The sequence below is a fragment of the Ipomoea nil genome, unplaced genomic scaffold (genome assembly GCF_001879475.1).
Source record: "Ipomoea nil cultivar Tokyo-kokei standard unplaced genomic scaffold, Asagao_1.1 scaffold0317, whole genome shotgun sequence".
NCBI classification, from domain to species: Eukaryota; Viridiplantae; Streptophyta; class Magnoliopsida; order Solanales; family Convolvulaceae; genus Ipomoea; species Ipomoea nil.
The window spans coordinates 1,556,485-1,583,737 of NW_017616745.1; the positions used below are offsets into that span (position 1 = coordinate 1,556,485).

A 27,253-nucleotide genomic window follows, 5' to 3' on the forward strand; every position below is an offset into this window, starting at 1 on the left:
TTATATGTGCTACTAGAAATAGAAATTATAATATAACATTATTTCATGATTAAATAACAAGAAAAAAACTCGTGCCAATTACACCTATAAGGAAATACCGTACACAATTCATAGGAATATAATCCATTTCGAGGCTTACAAAACGTTATAAAAACGCTCCTCCATCTTCAAGAATTCATCTGAATCCTTTGCCCACACAAAAGGCAAAATTCTCCCAATTGTCTGAATCCTTAACGGATCAAACATGGCGAGGAAGTGTAAGGGGCGACAAAAGATCGAGATGACTAGGATGTCCAAGGAAAGCAATCTTCTGGTGACGTTTTCAAAGCGGAGGTCAGGTTTGTTCAAGAAAGCCAGCGAGCTGAGTGTAAGATTTTTCGTAATAATATATATTATATATTAGGGCATTTCTGACTAGACTTACGGTACTGGAAATTCTGAAATTTCCGACGACCATCTGAAAGTGATCTTTAATCAAGTTGAAAGCCTTGTTCCGACTACTTTTGGTATCCGGAAAAATCCTTGTTGCTATTTCCGACCACTTTTAGTATCCGGAAAAACCATTGTTACTATTTCTGACCACTTTTTGCTTTCAACTGATTTAAGATCACTTTCAGATGGTCAGAAATTCAATAATTTGCAGTAGTGTATTATTAAGTACTTTGGTTGGACTAAATACTAAAGTTGTTATTCAACCAGACTCTATGCGGCGTGGAGATTGCCATCATCGTCTTCTCCCCCGGGAAGAAGGTGTTCTCGTTCGGGCACCCCTGCGTGGACGCCATCGTGGACCGTTTCCTAGCTCGGAGCCCGGCGGCAGCGGCGGCACCGACCGCCGCCGCCACGAACACCTCCCAGCTGATCGAGGCGCACCGGAACGCCAGCGTCCGGGAGCTGAACGTGCAGCTGATGGAGATCCTGAACCAGTTCGAGGTGGAGAAGAAGCGCGGGGAGGAGCTGACGAAGATGAGGAAGGAAAACCAGGGGAAGTGGTGGTGGGAGAGCCCCGTGGCGGAGCTCCGCCTGGAGGAGCTGGAGCAGCTGAAGGTGGCCATGGAGGAGCTGAAGAGCGGCGTGGGGAAGCAGATGGAGAAGTTAGTGGTGGAGGCTTCAAACCCTAATCTCTACTTCGGAGCACCATCGTCGTCTTCGTCGAGCTCCAAGGGTTTTGGGTTGTTTGATGATGCCAAGGCTTCTGGGCTTGGCCTCTCTGTCACCCCTCACCATCTTCATGGTTTTGCCAGCTTTGGCTATGGCGGTCGTGGCTTCTTTTGATCATCATATCATCCCATATTGGCTTACATTAATAATTCATTATATTTGATTATTATATATATTTATTCTTCAAATATTAGTAAGTTTTATGAGCTTGTAATAAATTTGTTCTTCTGCAACATGTGGTATGATGAACAATATAATACAACTTTTTAAATATGAGGGCATATTTTTTTCTTCTTTTAATTGATTTATCAATTCATACTGGTGTGTTTCTTTCACAAAAAAGTTAAAACGAAATTTTAATCAATTGTCATAAACGGACTCAAATTTTGCCCCCTACTAAAATAAGTGTACACAAATCTCTATTCACCTTTTAGTGAAAATTTTGGATCGCATAAACATATTTATTTCTTACCATGATTGTCAAAAAATACTCAAACAATTATGTTATTTATATGACCACTATTTTTTTTTTCTTTTGTCGGTGGACTATTAGAAGCCTTAGTGGATAATAATAATAATAATAATAATAATAATAATAATAATAATAATAATAATAATATTATTATTATTATTATTATTATATTATTAAGATAGAAGGTTAGTTAACCATAAATAAGGTTGGATTATCCACAAGGGCAGCTCAATTAGTCATATGGGTAAAGTTTAAAAACAATGACTCGGGATCGAGTCTCACCAGCAGTATGGGAGCAACCTCTCACAGAGTGAGGGGGCTCTTTATGCGCAGTAAACGAAGGTCTAGCATCTGTTTTCAACTGAGTTACCATGATTTACATCCTCTACATGCTCTGTCGGACTCTTTGTGCGCAGTACTAAACGAAGGTCTAGCATCTGTGTTCAACTGAGTTACCATTATTTACATCCTCCTAGATGTTCTGTCGGACGGGGCGTGAGGGACCATTGGGATTGAGAATTCAATCTTTGTGATGAACAATAAATCTGGTTGGATTTTCCAACGTATATTTTAGTATTTTACCTTATCTATGTAAGTAGATGGTAATAAGTGACTTCAATTTTTAACTAAAAAGGGTGGAAATTATGGTGTTTTTAGTAGTGTAGATAAAATTTATTTTCTTGAGATAATGATGGCATGATGCTAAGGCATTAATTGGCTTTGAGTTCAGAGTTCAGTTCAGATTTCTAATCCCAAAATTAGAATGTTGTTAATATTTCAAAAACAAATATACGGAGTAGTAAATAAGTGGATATATATGAATTTTTCATTACTTTTCTGCCAAGACAACTCCCATTCATCTTTTAATGGTATGAATCCTATATCTTGATTTACCAAAAATGGAAAAGCTACTACCACTACTAACTTTCAGCATTTGAAACATGTGGAGATTAATTTATATAGCACATTTTCAGCATTTGAAACATGTTAATCTCAATTTCTATTTTTGGTTTTTATATATGTTCACAAAACATTGTTTTTTCTTTGATTTGCGGACCACACCTGAAAGTACACTTTCACCCGGAAAGTATGTTTTTGGTGAAACCGTCTTGTGACTACTGACTACTGTTGCAAAAATCGGCCTAGACGGCCACCTAGGCGCTAGGACGCCCCTAGGTCGTGCCGATTTTTCCTCCATAAAAGGTCAACTGCCTAGACACTTAACTCGCCCAACTCGGCCTTGCTAATCTTTTTGCTATATATATACTCCATCCGTCCCATTTTATGTGTCTGGTTCGGTTAACGAGCCTTGACTGAAGTTATTTTTAATCCAATTTTTCATAATATTAAATTTAATATTAGTTTATAAAATTTATATATTTAGAAACTACACTAAAAATACTATTAAACACAAAAAATTAAATTTAAAAATAATTAAAGAATACTAAAGAAAATAAACTAAGAAGAAAGAGTTGGTTTGACCAATGAATAGTAAGTAAGACAAGATAAAATGGGATAGATGGAGTATATATATATATGTGTGTGTGTGTGTGTGTGTGTGTGTGTGTGTGTGTAATATGACATACACTCAGCTCGTACACGACCAATTTTTTTCTTTAGTTAGTCGCCTAGGCGCTACGTGCTACTCTACTGCCCGACTAGCGCTAGCGCTTACTGCAACCATGCTTGTGACCCTAGCCGGGCAAAGGACCACAAGGAAGTAGATTAGTATTGGTTACCCGTAATTACTTGACTCAAACAAAGAATGTCAATAGACAGCTTCCACAGGGAGTCGAACTTGAAACCATGTGGTGGTAAATTATGCTGTGGAAACATGTTCACCATGTGCATGGTGAACACAGGGGTAGATCCGTAATTTCTATACTGTAGATTCATAATTTTGTTTTTCATTTGTTGTTACAGATATTATGAATCTACGGTACAGAAATTATTAATCTACAGTATAGAAATTATGAATCTACAATACAGAAATTATGAATCTAAAAGTATAGAAATTATGAATCTACAGTATAGATGTTATTAATCTACAGTATAGAAATTATGAATCTACAATTTAGAAATTATGAATCTACATTTTCAAAAAAAAAATTATAAATCTACTACATAAAAATTATGAATCTACCCCTATGTTCACCATGCACATGGTGAATGCGTTTCCACAACATAAATATCCCCATGTGGTTAGCAAACTAGCTTCTAGACCAAATGGGCTAGGGTTGCCCCAAAAATTAGTTTTTCTTGACATTGAGAGAAATGGCACAACTCTTTATTGTTTGATGCCCCATATATAATTGGCTTCATATAAGCTTACTCATTTACTCGTCCATATCTCCAACTCTACCAGCCCGTGGCCTTTCACCTATCCATATATGATATATCCAGCCCTATCAACGTCTCGCGGTCTTTGGCCTATCCAGCCCTAGTAGCCCGTGGTCTTCTTTGTTGCCACTAGTAAATTTATGAGTTAGAATAATGTACATTATGTGTTAAAATAATGTACATTATATGTTTGAATAATGAAATTTCTGGGTAAGATAATGTACTTTATAAGTTAGAATAATGTACATTATTTTAACACATAATGTACATTATTGACCCTGTTTAGTAAAATAGTTAGCCTAGGCCAATTTTGGCTTATTTGACCACTATTAGCTATTTCACTTGGTTAAAAAATAAATATTAGTGTTTAGTTAATTAGCTTTTTGTAACTCTAAAATGTTAAAATTCAAAAAGCTGCTCAAAGCAACTTTTTCAATTAGCTTTTTGAGAAAAGAAATTATGTGAAACAGCTAATAGCTAATTTACTAAACACCTTTCTACAATCAACTAGTTCTACCCTCTAATTAACTCAATAAGCTAATAGCTAACCGCCATTTACCAAACAGGATTATTATGCTTTAGAATAATGTACATTATGAGTTATAAAAATGTATGCTGCAGTGGGTCAGTGTGAAAAAAAAAAAAAAAAAAAAATTACGCAAAACAATGTCGTTTTTGGATCGTGGTGGTCCTTGCAATAACTATTGGTTGCCACTGCATTCAAGCTTCCATTTTTCATGACATTGGCTGCTAGAGTGGATCAAACTATCTAAGTATGGATGCTTGTAGGCCATTTTCACAAAATTAAAGCTGAGAAAAATCAAGGCAGATAGATCAAGAATAGTGACAATCCATCCCTTGGATGCTGCATTGCCAAACTAACATCAATTGTTAGCTAACTGTTTAATTTCCTTTTAGTAGTTTATATTCATTCATCTGCAACCTGTTTTCTGTAATTACTTAAACTTCATTGTTCATCGAGTTTTGATTAATGCATGAATGAAAGAGTAAGTGCACTGGAATTCAAGATTTTGTGTTAGTGTTGAAGCATTATATACAGTTCATAGTTCAATACCAGTAAGTTCAGAAAAGCATAAACAGATTAAGAACAACAAAACCACAATTTGATATACAAGAGTTGATTATACAGAACCCAACTTTGCCAACATTTTGCCCACAAAGTTGTACAAGCTGTTTCTCTATCCATACTTCTCATATTCAAAAGCATTCATAGAACTTTTTGCAGATTCATAAACTAAATAGTGAATTAAACAAAAAATGAAGAAAAAGAAGAAGGAATTATAATAATAATTTGAGCTGCAGTAGAAATGGTATATTATACAGTTTCATTTGGCTGCAGGATCTTCTGTGTTACTTCCTTCGGTTTGTATTTCCGGAAGGGTTTCGAGATCAGTGCGTACATCTTTCTCGTCCAGGGAAAACGACGAATCGGAGGAGTCAATCAGATCTTCGATTTCACCTATATTCTCAGTATTGAAGGACTCGAACTCTTCGTCTGCTCTGCCTGTTTCATCAACTGTTCGAGATTTCTCAGCATCAGTATCGATTGTCGTGGACCATCGGTCATCCTCGGTTGTGAACCGAGGATGACCATGTATGACCTTCTCCGAGACAGAAGATTTCGAGTGATTAGATTCAGCTGAGGAATCTGATTCGGTTGATTCTGCATCCCCGTTTTTTAAGGTTGTTAAATTAGACTCAGAGAGACTATTATTGACAACCAAAGCAGAATCATCTCTTTTCTGGATGGATAAATCATTTGCCTCCCCGGTTTTCTCGGTCAAATTTCTTTCCACGGGATGACCATTTAACCCTTCCGAGACATGCTCAGATTCTTCGTGGCCTATTGTGTCTTGACCATCGCTAATTTTGTTGTCGTTATTGACTACTCCTGCCTGTTCCAGAACATTTACCTCAGCGTTCTCGCTTACTTCCTCGATGCTATCATGAGTTACTGCACTTGAAGCATCGTCTGCTTTATATAGTACCTCTTGTGCCTCGTGCTTACTCCCCGAATCCTCATCGTTTTCATTGTCCTCGGAAATCTCGTCCCCGTTATTATCATCAGAATCTCGCTCCTCACTCTCCTTCTCATCATCACCCACCGCTTTGTCTTCTCGTTCAACCTCGCCATCATTTTTCTCCCGATCGTGTTCTTCTAAATCGTCATCTCCACCTCCTCTACCATCTTCTTCCAGGTTGTTATCTTCCGTGCCACTATTAGCCATTCCCTTCGAATCGGGGAGGTATTTTCGTCCTAAATTTGGACCTCCATCGCTGCTGCTTCCCGTTTTCTGAGACAAACTCGACTCGTTCCCATCAAACTGTTTCTTCTTCTCGTGGGACTGTTTCACTTGGTAAACCAGCCAAAGGCAAACGGCAAGCAACACACAGATTTGCAGAACGTTCTTCACCTTAAATCCTCTCGATCTGTTCATCCTCCCACTAGGCGACTGCTTGAACATGATGAGAGACAACAAGAACTATATCTCAATATCCCCTCCCTGTTTCATAAACGAGCAAGAAACACTAAATTATGCAAATTCTACCGCTACCCTTAACTATCAAGTACAAATAACCAGACAACGAAAGCTGTGAACCAAATAACCGCAACTGATTACATTCTCAAGGTCCAATTTATAGATAACATATCACGTGACTGCTGTAAGTCAAACACGCTTAACCACAGAGTTCTTTGGCTATCTGGCTGTCATATCCTACTTAAAACCAATTGATGATAAGTAGGTGGACATTAACCATTTAACAACATCCCTCCATGGTAAGCCACAACGCCACGTCTCGAATCGAACAGGGGCTTGAACTCAGCCAGCCCGGCCCCGACGCCCAACATACAATAACCAGAGAAAGAAAGCATTGAACCAAATAGCCATTTCTTCTTACATTCTTAAGGTTCGATGTCGAATCTTGCTATCTAATCATCTCAACCAAATAGCACAAAAATATGTATAAATGCATTTTCAAGGAAAAAGATTGTCCAAGAACTGCCACTAAATATCTATTAAAGGGAGCAGAATAAGCAATAAAATGCAATAGAAAGTACAAAACTTTATCATCACAATTAGATCTTTCCCATTACCGCAAAGTTTCTGCAGAGAGAATTCTTAATCTTCAAACACTGACAATGAAACTGGAAAAGAACAAAAATCTTGGAGTATTGATCTTTGCATCATTCACTAATTCCACACTCAAAACACTCAATAGACAAGAAAAGTAGAAAACCCCCTTCAAGCCTAACAAACATTCATCAAATTAAACATCAAAACTCCAAACCCATTTCCAAAAACATCCAATTTATGGTAAAGAATTACCCATTACTGCACTCAAATTCCTCAGCATAAACAAAAAATTGAAACTTTGGCCACTAATTCACATCACTAAAAACCAAAAGATACATAAAAGAACTGCAACAAGCTTAAAGATTACAACTTTGGGCAATTCTTGAACAACACAAAATACCTGGAGATGTGGGTAAGAGACTGAGGTCTGAAGAAATCAGCACAGTGACCACACAATAGAAAATCTCAGCTCCAAATCACAGAAATTGGATAAACTTTCTATCAACTTGTTTCTTGTCAACGAGTGCCCTTTAGCTTTTTAGACAGATATAAAGACAGAGAGAGAGAGAGAGAGAGAGGGCATTTCACATTTGACAGCTACTTTCTACTCTGCAATTTTGTTTCTAGTTCGGATCTACGAGAAAGATGAAGGCAAAGGTTTGTACGGAGTACTAAACTCAGTATAGCAGAGTGACAGAGGGGAAAGAAGCGTATGAGCCTTGGACGGAATCGGTTAATTTTCCATAAATGATACGTTTCTGATGAGGTTGTTTTGTCGTATGTTCTTGTTTCTACTTTCCACTTTCGATTTATTCAATTCAATAATAATAAATTAATAATACTACGTAATTCATTTTGATTGGAAATACATTATATTGTGTGATTAATGTTTCAATCATTCCAAAACTAGACAAAAGAATGAATGTCCATTCATTGTAAGCTTCAAGTTGCAACATGCAAAGTAGACAACCAGACATTTGTTATGAGATTTGGTTCATGAATGAACCTTAAAAGATAGGATAGCTAACAAGTAACAATTCACATAAATAAATATCAATTCCACAATTAATAGCAAAAATATGATGGATGGACTAATGATACATATATGGGTTATATAAAAAGCACTTTTAATATGGATCAGGTTGATTTCGAGGTGTTAAGTATTTTTTTATGTAAATCACAATGTGGTCGCGGTCTTTCTCTGTCTGTTTAACGATACAGGTCCACCCAGTTCGCTCCGAGAGGTACAGAAGCTGGCCCAGAGGAAATCATCACTTGTGGGAATCGAACTCGAGTTATCCCGAAATGAGGTGTTAAGTATTAGTTTATGATATTATGCTGTGGAACTGTGTCCACCTTGCAAGGTGGATACGGTTCTATGTTCATAATTACTGAATTATATGTTCATAATTATAAAGTTATATATTCATAATTTTTGAACCTCATATTCATAATTATTGAATTCCATATTCACAATTACATAACTTTATGTTCATAATTAATGAACTATATGTTCATAATTATAAAATTATATATTCATAATTTTTTAAATTCATATTCATAATTATTGAGTTTCTATATTTATAATTACTAAAATATATGTTCATAATTATAAAGCTATATATTCATAATTTTTAAAGTTTATATTCACAATTATTAAATCTCTATTTCATAATTACAGAAATATATGCTCATAATTATGTTCACAACTCTATGTTCATAGTTTTTGAACTATATATTTTCATAATTATGAACAGTTTGGGAACCGTGTTCACCTTAGCATAATTTGCCTGTTTAGTATTAATGAGCTTATTAATGTATTTTTTGACCAATCTCGCCATCTCGGTTAATAACAGAGCCTAATTCAAAAGTCTACTAATACTAGCCCGGTCCAAGAAATTAATTTAATTCATTAATGTGCTTTTGACAATTTTTTAATATAAAAGCGTTACAAATTTTGTAATATATTGAGAAGAGAAAACATGGAATAGCTATACCGGCAAAATCCTCAAATAGCAAATTGATATGTGAACATCTCAAAACAAAATGTCATATAGTCTACATACTAATTTGTACATAATTGTATAATAGAATGTACATAATTATATAACAGAATATAAATACACTTTTTTGAAAGGATAATGCATATAATCTAACATAATACATAATACACATAAACTCTTAACATAATACGCATAAACTCCTAATTCTTAAAAAATTCCCTATTTCGACTGTACATAATTGTATAATAAAATGTACATAATTGTATACTACAATGTACATATATAATTGTATAACAGAATACATAAACTCTGTCGTGTCAACTCCTCACCCAACTTAACAAAACGACGTCGTTTTGGGAGGGCATTGTGAGCCCTGATGCACAATATAACAATTGAGCTAGCTCGGCCCAAGAAATTAATGTGTTTTTGTCATTATAAAAAAAAAGGATCATTAATGTGTTTTTGTCATTTAAAAAAAAAAAAAAACATGCATCTACATAAAACGTGACATAGCTACACCAATTATCTTAATCCTCAAACAACAAAAGACTTAACCCCTTGGGAACATATATGAAGCCTAGTTCGAACATCTCAAAGCCGTCTAGTCTGCATATCTATTTGTCTTTTTAAGAATATGTCAAACAAAACAATACTAATCGTGTGTGTTGCGTACAGTTCAATCAGTTCGTTAGTAAGGTTTTTCAATCGCCAACGATGTTACCAGGAGGAGGATCATAGCTGCAAACAATGGAATACCAGGTACAATGTAACAACCAATACAGTAAAGATATATAATCAATGTTAAGAGAAGAAGGCTTGATAAGAAAAAAAAAGAAAAAAGTTAAATAAGAGTTAGAGGAAAATTTGCCTAAATTATTGCTATATATAATAAACTACATACGTAATAGTTTTTGTTTATTTGTAGTGGTGGTTTGGTTGTACATGACTTACTTTTGTGATTAACCTAAGCCTCTTTCAATAATAATAATAATAATAATAATAATAATAATAATAATAATAATAAGTCCCGAAACATAGCGCAGTTGGTTTGTATGAGAAAAAGGCATAAAGATGCTAAAAGGTCTGGATAGGATTTGACCAGTTGCGCGACTCGCGACTACAGTGACTCTAGAGGTGGAGTCTTGTGGGCTTAGGATTAGTCCGACACCTAAATTAAGATGTGGTCGAAGTGATGGAACATGATTCTCGACCTCAAGTCATGTGTAGTATACGTAATTTACAGACTATTACACATAAGATGATTGGTATTCCTAGTGGCTAGTGTAGTAATGTTTTGCAACCGTGTGCACCATGCATGGTGTGCACGGTTCCAATTCATAATTTCTATAATGTAGATTAATAAAATCTATAATGTAGATTCATAATTTCTAAACTGTAGATTCATAACTTAAATACAGTAGATTCATAATTTCTATATTGCAGATTCATAATATCTGTACTGTAGATTCATAATTTCTATACTGTAGATTCATAATTTCTGAACTATATAATTATCAAATTATGAACATATAGTTATTTGATTTATGAATACAGAGTTCAACAATTAGAAATATGAACATCAAAAATTATGAACATATAGCACTATAATTATGAATATAGAGTTCTGTATTTGTGAATATAGAGTTCAATAATTATGAACATATAGTTCAGTAATTATGAACATAGAATAATGTGCACCATGCATGGTGCACACGGTTGCACAGCATAATTTGCCCTACAAATTCCCGGAGCGTTATGTTGTGCAAGTGTGCAACCGTGTGCACCATGCAAGGTGCACACGGAATTGGATCCATAATTGCTATACTATAGATCCATAATTTCTATACTATAAATTCATAATTTCTATACTATAGATTCATAATTTCTATACTATATATCAATGTTGCAGTAGGCGCTAGGCGCTAAGCGCTAGTCGGGCGCCCGGGCAGCGCCTAGCGCCTAAGCGTCCTAGGCGGCGCTAGGCGGATGCAAAAAAAAACAGTGGCAGACTTGCAGTTTGACAATTTTAATGAGACTGTTTTCAACATTCAATCAAATAACACATCCAAATAAATGAAATAATGATTCATAAGTCATAACATCAAAACAATATTAAAAATTAAAAATATTCAAATATGAAATACTCAAATATTTCAATCATCCAAAGATTCAAAGTATCAAACTAGTCTACGGGTGTGTGTGTGTGTGTGTGTGTGTGTATGTGTGTGTGTGTTATATATATATATATATATATATATATATATATATATATATATATATATATATATATATATATATATATATATATATATAATGATAAAAAATTAGCCAAGCCGAGCTGATTGGGTTAACTTGATCGAAATGGACGAGTTAACTCGGCTAACTTAGACGCTAGGCGGCCAAGTCGGCCGAGTTAGGGGCTAGACGGACGCCTAAGCGGCCGGTCTCCTAGGTGGGCGCCTAGGGGGAAAATCGCCACGGTCTAAGGGCGCCTAGCGCCTATACAAATTTTTGCAACAGTGTTGTTGATTCATAATTTCTAAACTGTAGATTCATGATTTCTATACTATAGATTCATAATTTCTATACTACATATTCATAATTTCTAAACTGTATAGTTATCAAATTATGAACATATAGTTCAGTGATTTCTGAATACAGAGTTTAACAATTGGGAATATAAACATAGAATTTTGTAATTGTGAATATAGAGTTCAATAATTATGAATCTATAGTATAGAAATGATGAATTTATAATTTAGAAATTATGAATCTAATTTCGTGTGCACACGATTCCAGAACATAATTTGCCCAAATTCCCCTCTTCCTCCGTTGTCTTATTCCCTAAAAATACACACACAAAGTTTCTTAAGTTGCAACCTGTGGGCTATGGTCTACAAATTGGGCTGAGCTGTATCAAGAAAGCCCAAATAAGTTTCAGACAAACTAATTAAAGGCCCAGTTATGTGGCAAATTATATCGTGCACCACGCCGCACATAGCAATGTGCGCCCAGGCACGAAACGCGCGCGTTTTATGCTGACGTCATGATGACCTCACTCCGTCCATCTGAACAGACCAAACCTCATTATGTGTATTTAGTTAAAATTTTATGTGTATTGTGTTATGAGTTTATGTGTATTCAGTTAAGAGTTTATGTGTATTATGTTAACCAAACCCCATTATGTGTATTCAGTTAATTTGAACATCGAAGTGCAAGTAAAATGTATTACAAGTGCATGTAAAATGTACTATAGGTGCAAGTAAAATTTACACTGAGTATCAATACTAAGTGCACCTATAGTTATAAGTAGTTACACTTATAGTTATAAGTAGGTGCACCTATAGTTATAAGTAGGTGCACCTAGGTGCATTAATGTTTGCGGCAAGTGAATGTTAACAAGGCAAAACTACATGCACTTATAGGTGAAAGTAGGTTCACCGATAGTTATAAGTCGTTGCATCTATAGTTATAAATAGTTGCACCTATAGTTATAAGTAGGTGCACTCAGGTGTATGAATGTTAACAAGACAAAATTACATGCACTTATAGGTGAAAGTAGGTGCACTCGTAAGTGTTTTTACTTGCACTTCGATGTTCAATTATTTACGAAAATGCCACCGCGTTTTTTTAATCTATTAGATCTGGATAGGTGTCGCGCGCGAATTTGTCCGCATATTCCCTCCTCGGCACGTATTCGCACCTGAGTGCATCCATATATATATATATATATATATATATATATATATATGCGCTAAGGATCCTGTGATGAGAACACTACCATAAGAGAGAAATAAAAACCAATCTCACATTACATCAATTCACTTATATCCATGGGGCCTAATTGTGTTGATGAATATTATATTCACTTTCTTGCTATAGATAGTCTACCTAGAATCGAAATATTTGTGTTGATGAATATTATATTATATTTGTGAGGTGACCATTATTGTTTTATTTGTAAGCCATAGAAATGATTAAAAGCAATCCACTCTTTTAGGATAGATACAGTAGTATTTTTCATCCATTCTTTCTAACTATTTTGAACCAATTTAAACGTCTCGTTTTGAAAACCTCTACTGTTACCAGACAGTTGCACTTGTGGGGAAGAGTGGGAGTGGGAAGTCGACAGTGATAGCATTGCTGCAGAGATTTTATGATTTTGATTCGGGGCGAATAATGCTAGATGGAGTTGATATTAGAAATTTGAACCTGAAATGGCTAAGGAAGCAGATGGGGCTTGTAAGCCAAGAACCAGTTTTATTAAATGACACCATCAGAGCAAACATTACCTATGGGAAAGAAGAAGATGTAACAGAAGGAGAAGTCATAGCTGCAGCAGAGCTGGCAAACGCTCACAAGTTCATCAGTGGCCTGCAACAGGTCAGAATTAAATGAGTGTTTGTCTTATACTCCTGCGATTTGGGTTAGACTCATTGTATAGGGATTAGATGTCTATAAATAAATTGGTTCTTAAGCTTAACATGACACGAAATATGCAGGGATATGACACGGTGGTAGGGGAGCGAGGGATTCAGCTGTCTGGGGGACAGAAGCAACGAGTGGCCATTGCCTGAGCCATTATGAAGAGCCCGTGAATACTTCTGTTGGACGAGGCGACTAGCGCACTAGATGCTGAATCGGAGAGGATGGTTCAGGATGCACTGGATAAGATTTTGGTGAATCGGACCACGATAATGATAGCACACAGGCTGTCAACAGTTAGAGGAGCTGATGTAATTGCTGTAGTTAAGGATGGGGCTGTTGTGGAGAAGGGAAAGCATGATATGCTTATTGCTAAAAGAGATGGTCACTATGCTGTTAGAAATAATTATTTCCTAACAATGATTTATATAATAAAGGTTGTAATTCCATAAGGTACTCACGTTGATGATTAGTGATGTGTAAAGGCGGAATTACTGGGTGAAATTCCCTCCCTCTCATTCTGTTAAAATTTAAGTTTATAAGGGTTAAAAGATGTATAATGGATAAGGTTATGGGTTTCACAATCCTAAAGGGATTTCTATTCCTAAAGGAGGTCACATTCCTAAAGGAATTTCTATTCCTAAAGGAGGTTCCCCATTCCTCTTGAAAGAGGTTTCTCATCACATCTATAAATACCCAGGAAAACTCTAGGGATCTTAACGGTTTTCAAATCTCTAAGTTTTCTAGTCTCCGTATCATCAGGAGGTGAATAAGGTATACGGATCAGAGAGGTGAAGCATTATATTCTTGATTCATTCAATCTAGAGATTACATCTTCAATGGAACCAAGTAAGTCATATCTTTCCTATTTAATTAAAAGTCCATGATCATGAACAATGTTTAGTTGATTGATTTGATTTAAATGCGATCATTGTTAATTGTGCTTCCGCATTTAAGTTATAGCGCATAAAGGATTATTTAACATTTGGTATCAGAGCCTGCTTGTAAATTGATTAATCACTAACATTAGGGTTCATGATATTTGGAGATTTTTTAATTATAAGGTTTATTGATTGTGGGTTTGTTGTTTATTGCGTCATATGTACGTTCTGCATCGTTGATGATGGATTGTTATGGATGTTAACAACAATTGATTTCTTGGAATTAAATATCTTGTGCGAATATTTGATGGATTCACACACTGTTCATATACATATTTAATTAAAAGAAAAACTGATTTCTTGTGCGAATATTTGATGGATTCACACACTGTTCATATACATATTTAATTAAAAGAAAAACTGATTTGCATGTTCTGGAATCTATTGTGCAATGTACTGTTCTCTGGGAAGTAACTCATATACATATATGTATGCAAATGTTGTTTTGAAATTGAATCAAATAGGATTAACATATATATATATATATATATATATATATATATATATATATATATATATATATATATGCATATATACGTACTGTTCAAAAGGAAAATTATAAGCTATGTACGTAGTGTATGTTCTTTGCTATGTTGGAATAATCAACAAACATATACGTCATACGTGGATGCATGTACTGCTCTATATATATGTTTGATACTGGATTATTTATATGGATTGTTTATTAATGTGGTTGTCCATATTACTTGTTATTGCATGATTTATGTGTTATATGGTATGACACTATTAATCATGTATTATATATATGTTATAAGAGAACGACATAAAAATTAAGGTTTATTTTGTTTGGACAATTAAATTGAGTTTATTTGAGTTATTTAAAGTATTATGGACTCACTTTAAATTTTAGACTCATTTAATTTGTGTTTATATTTGAGTCTATTTGAGTTATTTAAAGTATTATGGATTTACTTTAAATTCTAGGCTCATTTAATTTGAGTTTATATTTGAGCCGTTTGGTTTATTTAAGGCATTAAGGATTTGTTTTAAATTATAGGTCCATTTGGGATCAATTATGGTTGGAGGTTATATCCACTATTAGTTTATATATATGTTTATAAATGAATTATTAGCATAAAGCGAGTGCGTTAGTCGCCAAAGCGGCCCACTCAAGGTAATAGCTAATAATCATTTATGTTTATGTTTATAACATATATATAAATTAAGGTTTACTTACATAAATGAGTTATTAGCATAAGGCGAGTGTGTTAGCCGCCAAAGCGGCCCACTCATGGTAATAGCTAAATAATCATTTATGTTTATGCTACAACATAAATTAAGGTTTATTCACATAAATAAATTATTAGCATAAGGCGAGTGCGTTAGTCACCAAAGTGGCCCACTCAAGGAAATAGATAAATAATTATTTATGTTTATAAATGTTTACCTACACAGGTATTTTGCATCATTGAATGACACTAAAGGATTGATAAACATTTGTGATCATTAACACATGGTTCTAGCGGTTGCCCAAAGGTAGATCAGACATGTGATTATTGACAATTTAGGAGATATTCTTGTTTTATTAATATGTAGTGCATGTCCAAAGATGGCCTACATATTAAATTGAAATTTGATGAATAGTCTCATTCAAGTATGTGTGAATGATGCATGTCGGTAAATTGACATTGTATTTAAATTTGACCCAAAGGCGGATTTAAATGCAAACTTAAGGTCTATAAATTATAGTCTGAATAAAGGTTTGTTACTCAAAGCAATTGATGAATGTGAGATAAATGTTTGCAGTGAACACTATCGTATTACGCTATAAGGTGACCGTTTTAATGTCAGTGATAATAGCAGCAAATCTAAAAGTAGTAAAGAAGGGCAAGCATCTTATGAAGGTGCAAGGTGATTCTGTAACAAACCTGGGCACAAGAAGGCTGAATGCCTGAAGAGGAAAGCTTGGATGGAAATAAAAGTATACATTCAGTTTCAGTATGCTTTGAATCCAATCTTGTTAAGGATCCTTCTAATACTTGGTGGTTAGGCACTGGTGCTACAACACATGTTTATAACATTAAACAAGATTTTTGATGTTTTAACCTCACATGGAAAATGAAAAGTGTCTTTTCATGGGAAACATGATGAAAGCTAGAATTGAAGGTATTGGAACTTACAGAATTAAGCTAGATACAGGTTTTTTGCCTTGATCTTGAGAGTTGTCTGTATGTCCCAAATTGTTCTAGAAATCTTGTTTCAACAGCTAGGTTGGAAACATTGGATTTTTACTTTAAGATTGGAGACAAATGTTCGTATCAACAAAACCCTTTATGGTTCTGGTGTTTTGTTGGATACACTATACTGTTTCAATCTTAATGATGACTTTGTTAATTCCTTGTTTAATGTGATGTTTGTGTTAAAAGGAGTGCACTAAAAGAATCTTCAACTGACTTGTGGCATAAAAGGCTTAGTCATATATCCAAATAAAGGATATTGAGACTTATTAAAGTTGAAATTTTGTCTCAATTGGATTTTACTGAATGGGATGGTTCATGTGTCGATTGCATAAAGGTAAAGCAAGTCAGACATGTACTCAGCCACAAGAAGCTCATGATTACTTGATTTAATACATACAGATATATGTGGTCTCTTTTGATGATCCGTCTTGGAGCGGTGATGAATAATTTATTACCTTTATTGATGATCATTCTGGGTACTGTTACATCTATTTACTGTGTGAAAGATCTCAGTCTGTGGATGTCCCAGAGACATTCATATTTGAAGTTGAGAGTCAGTTAAATAGAAAGGTAAAGACAATTAGATCATATAAAGGTGATGAGTATTATGGGAAAACATCAAAAGTTGGGCAAATTCTCGGTCCATTTAAAGAAATTCCTCGAATCTAAGGGCATTTGTGCATTATACACAATGCTAGGCACACCACATCAAAAATGGTGTGGAAGAAAGGTGAAATCGTACTATAAGGGAAATGGTTAGGAGTAAGGTCAATAACTGTACATTGATTGTTTCATTGTGGATATATGCATTAAAGACAACAGCATATTTACTCAATAGGGTTCCTAGTAAGGTTGTTTTTTAAAACACCTTATGAATTGTGGACAAGAAGGAAACCTAGTTTGAGGCATCTTCACATTTGGGGCTGTCAAGCTGGAGTGAGGATATATAATCCACATGAAAATAAATTGGAATCCAGAACCATTAGTGGTTATTTCATTGGATATCCAGAAAGGTCTAAAGGGTACATGTTTATTGTCCTAATCATAAGTACGAGGATTGTTGAGTCTGGTGATGCTCGCTTCATTTAAAATGGCGAAGTCAGTGGGAGTGTGGGAGCTTGTAATGTTGAGATTAAGGAGTCATTGATGGTTACAGATTCATCAAGTGATCCTTTTTCATGTTGTTGTTCCTATTGCTCAGTGTAGTGTAGCCTTATGGAAATACTTTGGAACAACAACAACTAGATGCTCAAATTCCACATGAGGAAGCTATTGTAAATGAAGATGAGGTTGAAACTCAAGATGATGATCAAGTGAAATCTCAGCAGGAAGTGGCATTAAGGAGATCTACTAGATAGAAAAGATCAGCCATTCCTGATGACTATATTGTTTATGCACTTGAGCATTGATAATTATCCAGTCTCATTTAACCAAGCCATGCAGGATAATAATTCTCCTTGAGAATTATTTTGGTTTTGGTGGCTCATTCTGTTCTTGAGCTCCACCAAATGGTTGTTAAAATCGCCTTTCTGAATGGTAAATTAAAAGAGGAAGTATACATGGATTAGCCGCAAGGCTTCATGGCCACAGGAAAGGAAAATCTGATATGTAGATTGAAGATGTCGATCTATGGATTAAAACATGCTTCTAGACAATGATACTTGAAATTGTCATATGGTTTTGATCACTGTTGATCAGTGTATCTACATAAAGGTTTAATGGAAGCAAGTTTGTAATCCTAGTATTACATGTTGACGACATTCTTCTTGCTGCTAATAATAAAGGGATGTTGCGCGATATTAAGGAATATCTTTCTAAGAACTTTGAAATGAAGGATATGAGTGAGACTTCATATGTGATTGGAATAAGAAATATTCTGTGATAGATCACACAATGGGATTTTAGGTTCATCCCAGAAGACTCACATTAACAAAGTTTTAGAAAGATATAAACTGGAAATCTGCAAAGAGGGTCATGTGATACTTACAAGGCACTAAGGATCACATGCTCACCTATAAAAGGAACGAATAACCTAGAGGTTATAGGTTATTCGGATTCAGACTATGCCGGATGTTTGGATACCCGAAAATCCACATTCGAATACTTTTTTTCCACTTGCTCATGGAGCAATATCTTGGATGAGTGTGAAGGAGCCTGTCATTGCTACTTCCACTATAAAAGCAGAATTTGTAGCATGCTTTGAGGCTACAATTCAATAATCATAGCTGCGTAATTTCATTTATGGTTTGGGCATTGTCGACACTATAACCAAACCATTGAGGATTCATTATGATAATACAGCAGCCATGTTCTTCTCAAAGAACGACAGATATACTAGTGGTGCCAAGCACATGGATTTGAAATTTCTGTCTGTTAAGGAGAAGGTACAAAATCAAAACAGTATCAATAGTGCATATTGGCACCGATCTTATGATCACGGATCCGTTGACTAAGGGATTGGCGCGCACGACCTTCATTGGCCATGTTGGAAGGATGGGCATACTGGTAAAGTCCTTGTATAACGGTTAACTCTGCCATACATGTATGGATTTATGTTTGATAGCACATCAGGTTGATGATACTCTTAGGTATCTATTCAGGTTTTGATTTTGTTATGGTTGATGTTGATCACTTATTTATGCATAATTCAGAAGTGATAACAATGGTCTTGTTTAAGACATAAGGAATAAGGTACTTTCGGATTTTACCTTATTATTATGGTTCGAATTCTTATTAACTGTGATACATGGAAGGGAGCGGGACGCTATGTCAGGCCTGTAACCGCCATGATTCGGTTAATAAAGTTCGATAAGGTGGTGACTTTTACATTTTCATATTAAGTGAGCTCAAATTAAGGATTGAAAATTGTAAAGTCACGCATATATGAATCAAGTGGGAGATTGTTGGAAATAATTTATTCCTAACGTTGATTCATATAATTAAGGTGTCATGCTCATATGAATCAGTGGGAGACTGTTAGAAATAATTATTTCCTAACAATGATTTATATAATAAAGGTTGTAATTCCATAAGGTACTCACGTTGATGATTAGTGATGTGTAAAGGCGGAATTACTGGGTGAAATTCCCTCCCTCTCATTCTGTTAAAATTTAAGTTTATAAAGGTTAAAAGATGTATAATGGATAAGGTTATGGGTTTCACAATCCTAAAGGAGGTCACATTCCTAAAGGGATTTCTATTCCTAAAGGAGGTTCCCCATTCCTCTTGAAAGAGGTTTCTCATCACATCTATAAATACCCAGGAAAACTCTAGGGATCTTAACGGTTTTCAAATCTCTAAGTTTTCTAGTCTCCGTATCATCAGGAGGTGAATAAGGTATACGGATCAGAGAGGTGAAGCATTATATTCTTGATTCATTCAATCTAGAGATTACATCTTCAATGGAACCAAGTAAGTCATATCTTTCCTATTTAATTAAAAGTACATGATCATGAACAATGTTTAGTTGATTGATTTGATTTACATGCGATCATTGTTAATTGTGCTTCCGCATTTAAGTTATAGCGCATAAAGGATTATTTAACATATGCTTCCCTAGTGGCACTCCACAAAGGCCCTTCATCAGAACCCTCACCAGCAGCAGCAGATGTATGCAGCTTATAGAAATTTTGTCAAGGCAACTCAGTTAGTTTCTGGGTGGTAGATTGTGTGTAAAGACACAAGATCAAACCTGGCAAATGTGGGTTGAAGTCATAATCCATATGTTCAGCAGCTGAGTCAAATGACTACTAGCTGAGCTGATCTAGCATTGAGCTTTGTGTATGTCATGCATGCACTGTATGTAGAAGTCATAAATTAAACCATTTAGGTATTTATTCACCAGCTGAGTCAAATGATTACCAGCTGAGCTGATCTAGCATTGAACTTAAGGGATGGTTTGTGTACTTAAGGTGCGTTTTACGCACAATTGCACGGGAAGCCTTCCCGCACCTGAACCCATATATATATATATATATATATATATATATATATATATATATATATATAACATTCTTTTATATTAATAATGAGATGTGTAATTTATAATGTATTTTCTATTCTAACTATTTTATTATTTTATTATTTTATCAAATTAATTGTGTTTCATATATTGTTATGAATATTTTTATAAAGTTTTGATATGTTTTATTTTTAGTCTATATCCAATAATATTTATGGCTATACTTGTGTGTGTGTGTGTGTGTTTTTTTTCAAATTATTTTTTTTGTTGTAATGTTCCGCCCCTTCTGAAAAAAAAAAAAATCTGGTTACGCCCCTGAGTATCAACTCGTTTACCAGCTAGAGCTAGTATATTAGCTCATTTGTACATCAACTCATTTATCAACTTGAGCTAGTATAAAAAAACTCGATAGACCTTAAGCAGTAAAAATTGAGCCAATCAATACTCAAAACAAAGTCTTAAACTCTAAGAGCATCCACTATAGAAGATTATTCCAAGTTCTTTCTACATGAATTCTTTTACGCCAAGGAGCATAACATATAAGGGAATGAGATAATTCAAAAAGATTCATCTTGCGTCTCACTACCCAACCAGCGGGCGCGTGTGCGCAACGCGCCCGGCTGGGCGATTAAGAGTGGCCGCTAGCCGGCGGCCACTCTCAATTAAATGAATTCTAACCGTTGCTGGCCGAATTCTAGAACGGCTCTTTCCAAAAAAAAAAAAAAATTAAATGTGTAAAATGTGTGTCTATAAATACCACTTGTCTTCACATTTTATCCCACCGTCAATTCATTCATATTATTCTCTCAATTTCTACTCAATTCTTTTTATCACAATGGAAAAAGACAATTCTACCAATCAAAATTCACAATCCAATTTCCCTTTTTCTCAATCATCTTCCCAAAATTCTCAATGTCAAACAAATTTTCAATTTTCACCAAATTTTCAATTTTTACAAAACTCTCAATTTTCACACGAGGCGATCATGGAGTTTCAACAATTATGCTAGAAGCGGTCCCATCGACAGACTTATGGATATGTCATGCATTCTTCGGCAATGCATTTTTGCAAGTGCAATCTTTAATACTAAGTATGCAAAATGTTAATAAATGTAAAAGCCTGGAAAAGTCTTAGAATTGCCGATTTTAGTGTTCAAATTTACATAGTAATTACGAGAAAGCCATCTCATTTAAAAAAATTTTTTTTTTTTGATCTAATCCATCCAATTTTTCCAGATGTGAAACTGATATTTATACTAATTTCTCTTCTAAGAACTTTTTTTTTTAATGCTACTGGCTCTATCTGTTCATAACTACTTTCTCAACCTACTGAAACACAAAAAACCAATAACCTCCACTGAAGCTCGAACTCACAACCTCTCATATGGGAGTTCAACGCGGGTTTTAAGAACTTGTTTCATTCTCTTTTAAACAAAAATATTAACTTATGATTATTTTATATAATTTTAAAATAAATAAATAAATACTTGGCCTAACATGTGGTAGCCCACAAAAGGCCCAGATATGACCTAGGTAATATTGGGCAAATTATATCATAACCGTGGTGCATAATCGATTATGCATCGCGCATCAAAACGACGTCGTTTTATTTAATGAAAAGAAACAGAATCTTTGTAAAAAAGAACTCTGTTCTTCAGTTTCATTTTGTATACATTGCAGTTTCAGTTCAACACAACTACAGTTTCATTCAATATTTATACACTCAAATATGTGAAAATGTTATTTAATTTTATTTTATATACACTATAGTTTTATTAAAACACAACTACATGATCATTTCAATATAATTATAGCTTCATTCTACAATATACACTCAAATATGTGAAATGTTATTCAATTTCATTTTTTATAAACTGTAGTTTCATTTCACCACAACTACACTATCATTTTGATATAACTGCAGTTTCATTTAATAATATAAAAATAATACGTGAGACAGTGTCGGTTTAGACACACTGTAGTGTCACTCCGTTATAACTGCAAAAACAGCGCCGTTTTGACGCGCGGTGCATGATACAACGACTGATTTAGGGTGGTCTCAATCTGTGCTAGCGTAAACTTAGGATCTATTCAGAGTCGGACTTTGACAATCTCACCTAGTGTTACGCAAGAAATTTTCCCCTACCCCAATAAAATATTCGAATTTAAAATAATTATAAAATGAATCCTACATTCAAAAGTTTTCAATAATTATAATAAAATTTGCCCACATTTTTATTTATTATTGCCCTCAACCATTTATAGATCTTGATAGACGGCTAAGATCAATTCTCACTTTTTATGTTCTCATCTATATATGTATACATATATGTTGCAATTAAAAAAAAATCAAACTCCAAGTTTGATCTAAGCTTGAATATATATATATATATATATATATATATATATATATATATATATATATATATATATATATATATAGAGAGAGAGAGAGAGAGAGAGAGATAATTGCACTCAGGTGCGAATGAAGCGCCCAGGAGGGAATATGCGAATGAATTAACGCGCGACACGTGTCCAGATCAATGGATTAAAAAAAACGCGGTGACATTTTCGTAAATAATTGAACATCAAAGTGCAAGTAAAATGTATTACAAGTGCATGTAAAATGTACTATAGGTGCAAGTAAAATTTACACTGAGCATCAATACTAAGTGCACAGATAGTTATAAGTAGTTGCACTTATAGTTATAAGTAGCTGCACCTATAGTTATAAGTAGTTGCACCTATAGTTATAAGTAGGTGCATGAATGTTTGCGGGAAGTGAATGTTAACAAGGCAAAATTACGTGCACTTATAGGTAAAAGTAGGTGCACCGATAGTTATAAGTAGGTGCACCGATAGTTATAAGTAGGTGCACCGATATTATAAATAGTTGCACAAGGCAAAATTACATCCACTTATAGGTGAAAGTAGGTGCACTGTAAGTGATTTTACTTGCACTTCGATGTTCAATTATTTACGAAAATCCCACCTTGTTTTTTTTAAACTATTAGATCTGGACAGGTGTCGCGCGCGAATTCGTTCGCATATTCCCTCCTGGGCACTTATTCGCACCTGAGTGCATCCCTATATATATATATATATATATATATATATATATATATATATATATATATATATATATATATATATATATATATACTAGTTTTTTACGAGCATTGTGCGATTGGGATAATGCCCAATGTTTTTCTTAAATAAGTATTTTAAAATATATCAATTCAAGATTATATTAGAATTGTTCCTGCATAGATTATATTAGAATTGTTCATGCATAGATATTATATTACAAATGCAAGATAATATAGTCAAGATTTATTATAATTGTCAATAAAATAATTGTATGGGTATGGTTGAAACCAAATACGGGACATAAGGGAGAGCAAATAAAAATTAAAGCATAAAATGTTAAATATATACTAATATTGTTTGAGAAGATTCCGGCACTACGATTTGTGGTTAGAGTTCTATTAATACTTTAATATTTAGATTAATGTTGTAGTTATAATTCAATATTAGACTTTAATACTAGAATTAGACTAACGGTGAATTAACGGTACTTAATGAAAAGTTAACGGATCGGATCGGATCGGATAATCATATAATTAAGGATAAATTAAGAAATCTCAAAAAATTAAAGCTAGATCTACAAATTTTACACACACACATGTATATATATGCACACTACATAAATAAATAAATTTAAAATGTATTCACAAAAATATATACAAAAAATTAAAGCTAGATCTACAAAACAAATCGACATAAATAGAAATTTTAAAAATATATACACATATCTTAGCTTGATTTCAACACTATAGTGAAAAAATCTCCTGCAAAAAAAATAAAAAATACAAAAATACAAAAAGGTTCAAACTAGCTACTAGATCTATAAAAAAAATGATATAAATGGAAGTTCTACGTATATATATACATACCTTACTTGATTTCTACACTATTGTGAGTGCTTTAGCAAAAAAATCTGTGGAAAGTGGTAAGAAAAAAAAAAAAAAAAAAAAAGAGAAGTATGGAAACTGGGCAGAAAGTGTACTGCGCAGGGGTAAGTATAAAGGAATTTCCAACCACCGACAAGTGGTCGGAAAAAGTCAAATTTTGAAATAATAGCCCAGCGATGTTCCGACCACTATTGGGACGTGTACGCAGGCATGTAAGGCGGATAGCTGGCCGGTGGATAATACATTGGTGTCCTAGGCCAACAACCATATTGAGGAGGTGGAACTGGATATGGATAACTCGCCGGGAACGGATATTGTTGACCGGGCGTTGGATACATCGGTTGAATATAATTGATCGGGTTGGGAGCTGCCGATCGAGGAGGTGAGAGATTCAAGTTCAGGTCAACTGTTTGACCCGGCTGCTGTGTATAATGATGACCGGATGAACTAGCTTCCTCATCCTCCGGTGCTTGGTACATGAACGGAAACATGATGATGATCGGGATCTGGTACTCGTCTACAATAGCTTTTCGTACCGAGTCCCCACAGACGGCGCCAAAATGATAGTACTAATATCCACGTAATGCGGTCAAAGTACTGAATGAGAACAAATAATAATAGTAAAGGGGGATTTTATTGATCAAAAGGAGTCCTAGAACAATCTAGATGGTTATCCCGAGGGCCGACTGACTGCGGTTGGGCAGCTCTGTAAATAACCTATTGATCGTCCAAAATCCCCCTCACTCTAGCCGCCGTGGGTACTTATAGCCTTTGGCCGGAGACAACCCTCCGGCCTACCGGCATGCTACCCACGTTGCGTCCACGCGTCTTCACCCGGCGAGCCCTCTATGTCAACACATAACATTGCCACGTGTCTCTCTTCATCATCTTTGTCTCTTTGCAAAGTAAAGGCACAATAACCGGGGTAAAACATCGATCGGGAAACCTAGCGGTCGGGTCCGACCGCTCTGGCTAAACGACACCAGACCTAAAGATCCTGCACAAACAACAAGAAAGGCCTAACTCATGTCGGTCGGAAAATATATCCTATCAACAGGAAACCTTCTTTATTATGATACTACATCAAAAAATTAATCACCATTATATTACTAGGGTTGCTTCATATCGTGTATTTTTCTTGGGCTTTCTTGATCCAATTACTTTCTTAGACCGGTCCATGTGGCCCAGGCCTAGTATACTATCCATCACTATCTATAAATTAATCAATTTAATTTTAAAATAAATAAATTAGGATTCCATGGTTAATGATGAAAAGTTTGATAAACATTTTTTTTCCCACTTTCTTGCTATAGATAGTCTACCTAGAATCGAAATATTTGTGTGTTCCTTATTAAATGTGTTGATGAATATTATATTATATTTGTGAATTGTGAGGTGAGCATTATTGTTTTATTTGTAAGCCATAGAAATGATTAAAAGCAATCCACTCTTTTAGGATAGATAGAGTAGTATAAATAGCGTATAACCCAATGTGAATGGCATTGCATCTTAGATTGCATCTCGATCGATCGATCATAAGAATAAAAAAAAAAAAAAAAAAAAAAAAAAAAGATCGAAAGAAGAAATGGGGGAGTTTTCTTTTCTGCAGGTGTGTGTGGCCATAAATATAATTGGGTTAGCCGCTATTAGCCAGGCATCTTTTGGAGAGTCGGCCTGTGATTCTGGCTGCATTGAAGGGTTTCTTGCTGCACATAACAAAGCACGAGAAGCTGTTGGTAGTCCACCTCTTAAGTGGAACACCACCTTAGCAGAATATGCGGAATCCTATGCCACCAAGAGGGCTGCCGACTGTTTGCTGGAGCACTCAGGAGGGCCGTACGGCGAAAACATCGCGATGGCCGGTTCTGAATTGTCTGCGGAGGCTTCTGTGAAGTTGTGGATGGATGAGAAGCCATACTATAACCACAATACCAATGCTTGCGTCAGCCAAGAGTGCCTCCATTATACGCAAGTGGTTTGGGGCAACACCACCACTATTGGTTGTGCTAGGGCTACATGCAAGACTGGTTGGATGTTCGTCACTTGCAACTATTACCCTCCCGGTAACTATGCCGGCCAAAAACCTTATTAAACCTACACCTACAATTTACTTACTTTTTTTATTTTGTGAAATGCACACAATGCATGCATTATAAAAAAATAATAAATTAGAATATCATATCTGATGTATATATTATTATGAAACAAATTAAATATTATTGTTTCATGCATAGATAATGTTTTCAATTAAATTTCAACTTTTTCAATTCCTTCTTGCTATTTTTTCGGGTGTTCAATAGTGTATATATAATACTTGATATCCCACTGCACCATTATATTGTGAGCTTAATCATACTTGTAGTAGCAGGGTATTTCTCTGATCTTATCCAACAACACTCTTTAAACTGCGTGGTTAGTATGCAATTAAAATATATAACATTGGCTACCGTTTCAAATCTTCTCTTGTTAGAGAAACACTAAACCTGCTTGCAAAGATTTATTATACATAATTATGCTCATATTCAAAAGTTATCTTCATGCTAGGGTGACATCAAAACTATTTGGTTAAAATATGCCTTTTTGTCTCATAAATTAAAATCACTTCTTTGACAAGTCATCTAATTAAGTACAATTAACCAAAATAAAAAGAGTATTTAGGGCATTTATCACACATGAAT

The 27,253-nt window shown here is 34.7% G+C and overlaps 3 protein-coding genes across 4 annotated transcripts; 2 read left to right on the forward strand and 1 right to left on the reverse strand.

Annotated features, from left to right (window-relative positions):
* Positions 1-227: 227 nt before the first annotated feature.
* LOC109165592 (agamous-like MADS-box protein AGL62) lies at positions 228-1,275 on the forward strand. Its single transcript, XM_019314435.1, has 2 exons — positions 228-367; positions 700-1,275. The coding sequence occupies exons 1-2, from the start codon at positions 245-247 to the stop codon at positions 1,273-1,275; spliced, it is 699 nt and encodes a 232-aa protein (XP_019169980.1). The 5' UTR covers positions 228-244.
* A 3,780-nt stretch (positions 1,276-5,055) lies between these two features.
* Positions 5,056-7,832, reverse strand: LOC109168310 (protein PFC0760c-like). Of its 2 annotated transcripts, none has more exons than XM_019317332.1 (2): positions 7,477-7,832; positions 5,056-6,501 (listed from the first exon to the last, which is right to left on the reverse strand). In XM_019317332.1, exon 2 carries the CDS (start codon positions 6,457-6,459, stop codon positions 5,320-5,322), a length of 1,140 nt encoding a protein of 379 aa, XP_019172877.1. In that variant the 5' UTR covers positions 6,460-6,501; positions 7,477-7,832; the 3' UTR covers positions 5,056-5,319. The 2 variants fall into 2 exon arrangements, with proteins under 2 accessions (XP_019172877.1, XP_019172871.1); XM_019317326.1 differs by having other exon boundaries at positions 5,056-6,498; positions 7,472-7,832.
* Positions 7,833-26,118: 18,286 nt separating this feature from the next.
* Positions 26,119-26,780, forward strand: LOC109168402 (basic form of pathogenesis-related protein 1-like). Its single transcript, XM_019317427.1, has one exon. The coding sequence runs from the start codon at positions 26,161-26,163 to the stop codon at positions 26,665-26,667; it is 507 nt and encodes a 168-aa protein (XP_019172972.1). The 5' UTR covers positions 26,119-26,160; the 3' UTR covers positions 26,668-26,780.
* The last annotated feature ends 473 nt before the right edge of the window (positions 26,781-27,253 follow it).

Coding starts and splice junctions, on each gene's coding strand:
- LOC109165592 (XM_019314435.1), top strand. CDS start 245: ATGGCGAGGAAGTGTAAGGGGCGACAAAAGATCGAGATGACTAGGATG. Junction 368..699: donor AGAAAGCCAGCGAGCTGAGT/GTAAGATTTTTC, acceptor TTATTCAACCAG/ACTCTATGCGGCGTGGAGAT.
- LOC109168402 (XM_019317427.1), top strand. CDS start 26,161: ATGGGGGAGTTTTCTTTTCTGCAGGTGTGTGTGGCCATAAATATAATT.
- LOC109168310 (XM_019317332.1), bottom strand. CDS start 6,459: ATGTTCAAGCAGTCGCCTAGTGGGAGGATGAACAGATCGAGAGGATTT.